Consider the following 11,090-nt stretch of genomic DNA (forward strand, 5'->3'; position numbering starts at 1 on the left):
ACACACACACACACACACACACACACACACACACACACACACACACACAGAAAGAAGAGCTCATCTCATTCGGTGATCCCCTGAGCTGTTGAGTCTGTGCTTCACTGACAGCCAAGCCCACTCTGCCTCTGTTGACTCTCAGTGACAYGCTGCGCTGCACACGCTGCACAAAGCTAAATGTGACTGTGCGATCAGAATCCACCCGGGCCTTGATTGCTGCTTGTTAGTTAGGAGCCGATGCTCGACTCTGACTCAGCAGTCCCTGTCTTTATTTATATATTTTTTCTAAATAGAGCCTGATCATCATCAGGAGGAGAGTCCAGCTCTGCTCCTGCCAGCCAGGGCCAAATGGATCGGACCAGATGAGCTCGCTGCTTGTGCCAGCACTCAGCAGATCTCTCCTCTCGCTGACCTATCTGCCTACAGCAGGGACGGTGTCAGAACCGTGGTTTTAATCACTAACTGTGTGTGTGTGTGTCTGCAGAGCCTCGATGTGCATTGCAGCGATTCCTAATTAGTTTATTTGAGTGCAATCTCAGCTGCTTTCATCGCTTCGCTGTCAAGAAAAACAGCTATGAAACTAAAAAAGTAAAGCTTTTTTTTTTTAAAATACGGTGCTCTTTGTAAGACATGCATTAGCACGTTGTCAGGATGGTGCTGATGTTTAAAGAAGTATTTCTGTTGCTGCTTGGCTAAAGAAAGCAGAGGAGGTTTGGAGTGTACAAAAATGTGCCCTGAGACATCTGAATGCACTGAACAGATTAGAAAAAGACTCTGTGCAAAAATCTTACACCATTCTTCTTTACAGGTTGGTGGGAAATAAGTGCATAATTTTACAGAAATGTAATAAAGGCTAGAACAGATTGTAGAATTCAGTCTTTAGGAGTAGTTCTGGTTTCTCTTCTGTGTGTATTGATGTTTTTTGTCTGTAAAGATGATCATACATGCTTCACTCTGCAAATCCAGGATTTTTTCTGATTTTTTTTTTTACTTTTAGCTAGTCCTTTATTGTTTAAATTAGCCTGTAGGTACCTATGGTTGGCCTTTAGCTACACTTGGCTAGCATTTTGTTGCTTTTAACTAACATTTAATTACTTTTGGCTCTCCTTTTGTGTATTTATTTGTTTGATTAGAACAATGCACATTAACTAACATTACAACAATTCACGGCAGTGTAAAAATGCAAGAATTAGCACAATAGCTAAATTTCATCATTTGTCCTAGACAAGTAAGCCCAAAAAACAGAAAACCTTACTATACAATTCACAGAACAAAACGGTACAAAAAAAGATTTAAAAGAAAAATAAACAGATTTAAAATGATCTAAAAGCAAGATAAAAACAATCTTTGCTTTTGGCTAACCTTTAGTTACTTTTGGCTGGTATTTACTGGTAGCTACTTTTAGGTAGCATTTTGATTCATTTAGCTAGTCTTTAGCTACCTTTTATCTAACATTTTGTTGCTTTTATCTAACTTTTAATTACTTTTTGCCAACCTTTAGTGATTTGAGCTAGCCTTTGTTTGATCTCACTTAGCCCTTTGTTGCTTTTAGCAAACCTGCTGCTCTCACTGAACTTTTACTTAATTTTAGCTAGGTTTTCAACACTTTTACTCAACCTTTTGTTCCTTTTAGCTGGCCTTTTGCTACTTTTAGCTATTTTTGTGTTACACTTAGCTAGCTCTTTGATTATACTTTTATAAGTATTAAATGTTTTGCTGCTTTTATCTATCATTATGTTACTTTTAACTTTTAGCTAGCATTATGTTACTTTTAACTTTTAGCTAGCATTATGTTGCTCTTGGCTGTTTGCCCTCGGTTGTTTTTAGCAAACAAAACATCTGAACCTCCACCCTGCAGCGTAGATGCCCCGGGCCGGTTCTCACTTGGGAAGCCTTCTCAGCCCAAAGCCTGGACAGTTCTCCAGTTCTCCAAACTTCTTTCAATTAAACTGAATTGATCTAAGTGCGTGCCATGAGTAAAAGGTTTACTGTCCAGATGTGGTGTCACTTCATAGATTCTGTTTGGGACTAAAAGTTTACTTGTTTGTGTTTCAGACTCTTTTCAAATGGGACTCTGTTTTTTCTGTGTAGATATCTACTTGGACAAAATCCCACTGCAGCTCCAAACCATGACAACTRCCCCACCATGTTTTATAGATGCTTTTTAGCTCTCACCATTCATACACATTATTTAACAAAACAAAATAACGATTGTTCATCTTATGAAACTTGTTTATTAGAGTTTTTAATTGAATTATGTAGTTTAGCCGACTTCAGCCACTCCCACTCCACAATTTTTAAATTACTTACATATAAAGCAACTTTCAAACACTCCTTACCTGCTTATTATTTCTTTACTTTAGGTCTGGCTTTGCTTTTGTCTTTCAGATGTTTCTCAAAATATTAGGGCAGTTCTGCACATTGTGATTTTGTGGTTCAAGGACTGCATTTAAAATCAGTAAAAAAATAAAAAACAACAACAATTGTTGCCAATGTCCAAATGATATTTTTAACTTCTGAAAGAGCGAAGAAATTTACGCTAAAGGTCAGTCATGAATTATTATATAAATATCTGGCTAATTTAAAGTAAAAGCTAAAGAAATGATGGGTGGGAGGTTTTGTAAWGTGTGTGTACATACACTCTAATATTTATGCAACACGTATAATAAAAACACAGTTTTTGATAATTAACATTAAATTCTAACTTATTTCTCCTAAAGCAAACTTCTTCTAGGCCCACATGATGCTGCTGATTTTGAGATGTTTTTAGAAACATTGAGTCCARTCAGCATATTTTCCCAGAAGGACATCTGAGAGGCTTGTTTTGTCTGGTGGAAGGTTCAAGTTAAAAACAAAGTTTCTCAGATGTATAAAATTCCATCTGAACACAAGCTGACGAACCCTCTGCTGGTCTGGATTCCTGTCTGACAACGGGGCCTTTAAGCCCGGCAGACTGAGAGTTGTGACTTCTCAGAGGAAGCAGCCGGCTACTGTAGCTGTCTCATCTGATCACGGTGTGTCTGTGCAGCTCCAGTTCAGGTTACAGCCTCCGTATCAACTGCAGCTCACTGAACAAGCTGCCAGCACTCTGCCCTCCTCCTCGTCTGTGCAGGAGGACGGGGACTCGTTCACTGTCGGCTGGTTTTGTGCGTCAGAGCTCAGCTATGCAGAGTGCATTTTTTTAAAAGTTTAATGTAACTGTTCCGACCTGCTGCCCCTCTTCCTGTGCAGGATCGTGTCAGCCTTCAGACTTCACCGGATGGTCACATGTGTTCATCCAGATTTTATAAAACTGCTGGAGTCCTGTTTTAAAAGTTGCCTGAAAGAAAAAAGAAAAAGTTGTAATAAATATCTTAGCAAAACAATCATAAATCTTTTGTCTTTCTCTTTAGGTCAGGTCATGGTGGCCTGGGACATTTCTTAGTAGAGTTTGCATGGTACCCATGCACCCGTGGGTTTTCTCTGTGTACTCCAGTATCCTCCCAAAAACCAGACGTTTGTCTCTGTGTCCCAGTGATGGACTCTCACACAGTGATTGCTGGACGTGTGTGAATTGCTTGCTTTGTTCGCAAGATGAAGCACAAATAACCAAACTAAGCTCATATTATAGGCACATTTCATTTTAATGTTTAAATTTAAAATATAAAGCTTTGGTGAAAAACACCTGAATTTATAATGACGTGTTGCTCTGAGGATCAGCATGAGAAATGCAGTATGTTGAATTTCACGTTTGTTGATTCCTGCCAAAAAAGCTTCAAGGTGTCTTTTTTTTGTTAAAGTTGATTTTCTTGTACCACAAAGCAATATTCCACATAAATACCCATTATTACACATCCCATACTTTTATAGATTTTAATTTATAATTAGGACTAATTTAGTCCCTGCCATGTTTTCATTTGTAATCCTCATTCTTTGTTAAAGAAACCTTTTTACTGCATCCTATCAAAAATAGACAGACTTGAAAACACGTCTCTGATGATATGTCGGTCTGACTTGACCTGTCTGACCTGTTATGACAACTTATCGATACAATAGGCTGACTTGAATCATCAGAACATCGAATGAGATCATCAGAGGTACAGCACAGGTTGAACCACTGGGAGACAAAGTTAGAGAGACCAGACTGAGATGGTTTGGACATGTCCAGAGGAGGGACAGTGTTGGTAGAAGGATGTTAGAGATGCGGCTGCCAGGAAAAAGACAAAGAGGAGATAAATGGATGCAGTTAGAGAGGACAGGATGAGACCTTTTTATGAGGGACTAGCTGAAAGAAAGAAGACACGTCAATACGTCTGACTCGACACATTGATCTGTCCCTTCCATTCTTTCCACGTGTCGATCCGTCGATCAGACTTAGACACGTTCTGGTTATGTTCATCAGAGGCAGGTTTTAGTCACACTTTGCTCATACAGCTTCCTAATGACACACTGTTCTGAGGCTCAGCATGGGAAAGGGCACCCTGTCACCACCACAGCTGCTGTCTCACAGAATTCAGCTATAATAATCGCTGCAGTGTTTCATCGCTCCCAAGAAGCGACGTGTATTTACTTACCTTTTGTGTGGGAAAGTTATTACTTTAAATGATGGAGGATTTGGAGCATTGAATGGCTAGTTTTTTATTTGTTTAATGTGAAGAGTGAAGGAATTACCATGGATTGACTTTAAAGGACTAGAGAAGAACCCTTTCCTGCCCTTTTACCTTTGAATGGATTATCTTCCCTTTTATAGTGTCGTCAGTTTGTTGGTAGATGAAATTTCTAAGGCTTCATATAAGAGGTGTGCTTAAGCTCTTCTACAGAGGTGAAGCTAATTAACACTTCGTTCTTGCACTCCAGTCTAGTTCCCCTTTCGGAGAATGGCACTCCTGCCTTTTTTATTTTACAGAGCAAATGTCTGTGCTGGCAATATGTCATCCCAAAACTGGTATTTACTCCTGTTCCTATTTAAATGTTATGATCACACCCTCTACCAGCACATAAACGGTCGGTTAGCAGAGAAGAATGCAGGTGACTCTCAGTCAGGTCGGACCTGCTTTTCCGTTCAGGTGTTGATGTCTGTTGAAGACGCCTTCTGGAAAGATTTTGTCTAGACACTGAAGAGGCGTATTAATATTCGATGGAACTGAGTGTTGATTCTACACCACAATTAGCTGAAAAGTTAACCTTAAATAAAAAGTCTTTATGGAGTTTCCTGTGTGTTAAATAAGTGTGAAAACTGATGGATATTTTTGTGTTTGTTGTAGGTAGACTCTTTTCTTTATGTTTGTCAGCTGTCTTACACTGGTTTTAATGTCACAACTCTGGGCAACAAAAGAGTTTTATTTCCATGATTGAAATCCCTGGACCCCTTTGCTGTTTGTTTTAGGAGAATGGACGTAGTATGTTGGGGAAAACAGAAAGTTTTTGTGCCTTTTTTTGTTCAAATTTCGATGCATTTGAACCAGCGTGGGCCCCTTGGTGATAAAACAAACTAGTCAGTCATTCCAGCCTTTATGGATTATTGCTCGTATAAAACCATTTAACTGGTAATACAGCTTCATGTTGTTCTGCTTATTGGTATGAACAGTACCTAATAGTCCATTGTCTGATGGATTTATTGCTATGAATGATGAGGGTTGTCAAAAATGTATTTATCATGACCCCCGCATGCGAAGCGTAAGCGGGAGTCATATTGTTTTCATACTGGGTTTTTTTCCAGTGGTTTTTGGTCAACCGTAGCACAAAAACGGCTGCACCAATCAACATGAAATTTGGCAGGACTGTAGATGAGTCTGACCTACACTGCGCCAGCCAACAGTTTTATGATAGACCCCATATTTGAGAAGGGGGCTCCTTTTAAAAGTAGGGATGTCAGGACATGCAAAAATGCTTATAACTCAGAAACTCTTCAACATAGAAGCTTCAGATTTCTTTTGTTCTTTAGCTCTGATGAAGGTCTATCCATCAGGCCCACCAGTCTCTGCCCCTCACCCCCTGGACCACCAATTTATCTGAAAAAGTGTTTTTTTTGTACTGTTTATTTTTTCCCCAGTGATTTTTGGTCAACCGTAGCACAGAAACGGCTGCACCAATCAACATGAAATTTGGCAGGATTGTAGAAGAGTCTGACCTACACTGCGCCAGCCAACAGTTTTACGATACACCCCACATTTGAGGAGGGGAGTCCTTTCAAAGAGGGGGTGTCTGAACATGCAAAAATGCTTATAACTCAAAAACTGTTCAACATAGGAGCTTCAGATTTCTTTTGTACTTTCACTCTAATGAAGCTCTATCCATTAGGCCCACCATTCAGTGCCCCTCCGGATCCCCAATTTATCTGAAAAAAGTGGTGTCTGGACATGCAAAAATGCTTATAACTCAGAAACTGTTCAACAGAAAAGCTGCAGATTTCTTTTGTTCTGTAGCTCTGATGAGGGGCTATCCACCAGGCCCACCAATCAATGCCCCCCCCCCAAATAAAAAAGACCCCCACCCGAACCACTACAATTTTGGGATGCACCTAGTGGCATGACATTTATTAGGAATAAAGACTTCTGAGTTCTGGTGCATTTGTGCGTGCGGGGGTCATTATGTTACCGCTATGTGGTATCTATTTTTTTAGAACTTGCTTGTAGTGTAAAGAAAATAGGGAAAACCAACTACAGAGTGCTTTCAGACTCAAGATCTTGGTTCACTTCATTTGCATTTCTCCTCAGATCCACCAAACACCACAACAGATTCTCTGTTTGTACAAAATCACACAAAAAGCAGAAGAAGGCATTGTTCATAAACTTCTCTTTACATTTTCTGCGTAACTGACACACACAATTATAATTATGGCTTAGTCAAAATGTGTGGCTAGTGTTTGCCAGTAAATAAGTCACCAGGTCTTGTAAAAGTTCCTGCTAAGTGGAGTATTTACTCAGACCATTTAGTGTAAAATGGACCAGGAATGTCTTCACCTGTGAACAAACAGTAAAAACCTGAAGAAGTTTGTTTTTTCTTCCTTATTTCACTCTGCAAACCATTCTGTACTCTATAAACACTGTTATACAGGTAGAGTGTAATCTTGGTCTTTTGTTTCTAATATACCCTCACTTGTTTAGCAAACTAGCAAACTGCACGACTATACTTATATAGTGCCTTTCTCGCCAACCAGGCTACTCAAAGCTCTTTATGACACAATCTGAGCCCTCATTTACCCATCCACACAGCACTCTGCTACATCTCTACACAGCTTATCTGAAGAAATCATTCTATAGAGACTAATCAGCACTTTAGATTGCATTCATCCACTTGGGCAATTTGGAGGCAATGAGCGGTTCATTGTTTTGCCCATGGATAATTCAACATGTGACTACATAGCACCAAAAATCAAACCTCCGACCCTCTTGTCAGCTGCCCAAGAATGTCAGCTTTCTGCGAAGTGCTTAAAATTAAAATCAAAACCCTCATCATGTGTGACCTGTCAGTTATAATATGTCCTATATTTATAAAACTCTGGCTGAAAGAGACAAAGCAAAGTCCAGTTCTGAGTGTTTACACTAAGTTAACAGTGAACCTCGGAGCCATTATTGATGATAAACACAAGTGGTCTAAGCGTAGATGAGAAAGTGATGCAGGTCTTAAACAGCAGAAACCCAATGAAGAAGAGCAGGAACCATCATGGTAGGAAATTATCCTTTCAGATATAAACCACTGGTAAATTGAAGAAAAGCTGTCATCTACTGAACGCTACAGAACATGTGTGTTATGTACAGGAGCATTTGTGCTGAGATAGAGGCCTCAAAATCAAAATGCTCCTTCAAATGTTGTAGGCACTGACTGGACTAAGATCTTCTCTGATGTCCAGATTCAGACATTGCAAAGACAAAATTGATGGCGGCACTCCCAAGAGACCAGATCTGGAAGACGTGTTTCAAGACGCTATATGGAAAATTAAAACCACAGCAGTGTCAGTGGTCATGAAGCATTTAGAGTTTTGATCTTTTGAAATGAGAAAACGGTAGATTCTAGGAACAACTTTAGAGATTTTTGTCCAGAAAGAGAACAGCTGGGATGTTGAGTAGAACCTACCTGTTCTACAAGCTTTATTTTCAGGATGATAACTTCTCTGTGGCTGGAACATTGCAAACCTGTTGGACCTCATCATGTGAACCAAACCTGAACTCAGACTTTCTTTGTAACTGTGTGATTGTACAGGACTTTGGGATATGGGGATAATGTTCCTTTTAAACAAACGAAAATACATTGGCAGGAGATGTACAATTTTTGTCATTAAGTCAGTTTTCTTTATTTCTTCATGTTAATTCATGTGCCTTTCTGACAGGATGCGGAGATGACGGCGAACATTCACCACTTGGAGTACACTGACGGAGGAATTCTGGACATGGACGACCTGCTCAGTGATCTAGTAGAAGACAGAGAAAAGGTGAGGAAGAGTTGGATGTTCAGACAGTGATGGTATTTATTTTGTTTTTACAGAGGCCCATTGCAACAGATCGACTGATTGTAAACACACGTTTCCTATCGCGTTAACTTCTGATAGACAGCAGTATTTTCAAAACTGGAACTCTGAACAGTACAAGATGAACCTTTCACAGTGATAGTGAAGGTGTGTGAAGGACAGTAATGTAAAATAAGATGCGTCATCCTTAGCCATACTTAGAGTCCAGTAACAGATTTATACACCTTCATTCCTAATGACAAACTAATGTGAAGCACTTGAACCTGCAAACGGTTACCTGTTTTAAACTGCTGCCAACCTAAAATAAAATATGACAAAAAAGCGTTTGGATTTTTCACTAGACAGTTTTAGCTGCTCCCCTCCCTCTGTGCAGAAGCATCTGCCCAATTTTCAATAAAGACCATTTTTTTGTCTCCTTTTCTAATTTTCCATAATGTATTCACAAGACATGCTAATAAACTGCCCATAATCCATATTCATAAGCCTCGGGTCTAGGCGACTGATAAATTACCAACACTTAGTCAGCAAGAAGGCCAAATAAAATGGAAATGGAATATTAAGTCAATCCTGTGTTGTGCATTAATAACTGGGGTTTTATGCTGCTGAAACAGTAGTGTGTGTTTGTATATACGTGTGTGTTCATATTTGTATACACACAGGACTTCTTTTTGAGGAAAATAGTCTTTGTGAAAATGGGGACGAAGCTAAATAATAGATGGGAATCTTGCGTCAAGGAGAAACTGTTTTTGCAGAACAAAAGCTTCTCCTTTTGGGACGATCTGCACCTTGTTTGAGCGTTAGACGCTGAATTGTAGATTTTATTGGCTCGTTCTGGAATTCAGAATGATGAAGTGTCGTGGTTAAACTGATGTTTGTTTTAGGGATTAAGCTCCACTACAGGAAGGCTTCAGTAGAACCGGCGTTGTGCAGGAACAGTCCTGAGTTCACCTGTGATTCTTTACTCTGATAGCTTTCATTCACCTCTCTAAACGCTGCCCGTCTCATCGTACTTCTCGTTTTATTCTCTTTTTGTTTGCTGCTGATGAGAAGATAACAGATGGAGTAGGAAGAGCCGCCGTGATCTTCGCTGCATGCCAGTCACTCGACTTATCTCCGGGCTTCCAAACAGCGCCGGCTCTCGTAGATTAATGAGCCGTGCCTGGCATTCTTGATTAGTCTGACTTTCTTTTGTTTGTGTACGTTTTTATTACCTCGCCTCAGTCTACAGATTCTATCGTTAGCTCTTTTCTTTTTTCTGTTACGTTATTGTAGCCGGCGCTGTTCGCCATCAATCATACAGGAGTGGTCCCAGTGTGAGGGCCCTCCACCGCACAGCGTGGGCTCTGTGTTAGCCACGGATGCTAATGAGAGATAATGGTTAGTTATTTGTACTCCTAGTGCTCAGCTTAGCTACGAGTCCAGACCTCTTTATCTGGGCCAGCCCCTGGCCATTATTCAACACACACACACACACACACACACACACACACACACACACACACACACACACTCTCTTCAGCTGTCCGTGGTGTTTGTGCCACACCGCAGTCGTAGCGCAGCATGTTCGTGCGTATGGAGGGAGCGCCACTGGTGGTTGATGAGGGCGAAGATGAGGGGGCGGCTGTGATTTGATTACAGCTCTGCCCCCCTGCATCTGTGACAAGTGAGCACACATGCACACACCAGCGTGTGTGCCCACTCTATTCGTTAACCCCCCATCTTGAAACACAGGCCACCAGCCTCCCTCATGAATATTAATATCAATCTGATAAACGTGGAGAAGAGGAAGGGTTGTGGCGTTAGGTGTGACCTCGCGCTCATAAAAATACACAAAAGGTCACGGTTGAGTCTATTATATGCTCATTTCCTTTGATGTAAACAGTTGGGTGGGTTATGTGTATTTTTTTCTTCCTGCCCTGCAGTTTTAAAAATGGCTTTTAGAAAAATAAGTCATTAAAGTATCAGACCCATCAGACACCACTCCCCTTGCTTTGTTAATGGTGCACAGAAGTAAAGACATGGATCAGTGTGATTTCTACATGTAGTATTTCAATTTGTCAGGTGATGGTTCTGTCAAAAAGCAGCTGTTTCTCACAAATTTAGCTTGTATGTTTTCTTTGCTAAAATTACAGATAGTTTGGAACACAAGAGTCCGTTTGTGATTTTTGTTTAGTATGAATATTTTTTAGTTTTTATGTCTACTGAATAAATTGCCCTTTGGTGATAATAAAGATACTTGAACTTGAACAGTTTTAAGAGAAGTAGATATTGTGTGGATTAGGTATTCAAAACAGATGCAATGCAGTGCACAACAAAAATTATTAGAGAATTTGTTGATTATTGCCCTCAAAGCAAATTTATTTTAACTAATGCCTTCACAATTACTTGCTTAATCCTTCCTTTAAAGGGGCAATATCATGTAAAATCAACTTTTTTGAGTTTTATATCATGTTATAATGTTATACTCTCATAAAAAACATGCCCAAAGCCTTGCTCTGACTCGTTCATGCATGTTTGAGAAATCCTGCAGCATTTTTAGGAAGGCATGCTGAGGAGCAAAACGACAGGTGGGGACCAGAAACACCTTTTTGGTACCAGAAACCTGGGACGTGTCTTTAAGTCGAACTTCCTCATAGCAGAGACC

The 11,090-nt window shown here is 40.0% G+C and overlaps 1 protein-coding gene across 2 annotated transcripts in view; it reads left to right on the top strand.

The window, feature by feature from the left end:
* Positions 1–11,090, top strand: part of pard3ba (par-3 family cell polarity regulator beta a) — a 232,395-nt gene that overhangs the window by 3,383 nt on the left and 217,922 nt on the right. For both annotated transcript variants that reach the window (XM_014018564.1, XM_014018565.1), the window contains exon 2: positions 8,309–8,410. In XM_014018564.1, the coding sequence (XP_013874018.1) occupies positions 8,309–8,410 (102 nt within the window). The remainder of the gene's footprint in view (positions 1–8,308; positions 8,411–11,090) is intronic.

Source organism: Austrofundulus limnaeus, unplaced genomic scaffold (genome assembly GCF_001266775.1).
Source record: "Austrofundulus limnaeus strain Quisiro unplaced genomic scaffold, Austrofundulus_limnaeus-1.0 Scaffold195, whole genome shotgun sequence".
In the NCBI taxonomy this organism is placed as follows: domain Eukaryota; kingdom Metazoa; phylum Chordata; class Actinopteri; order Cyprinodontiformes; family Rivulidae; genus Austrofundulus; species Austrofundulus limnaeus.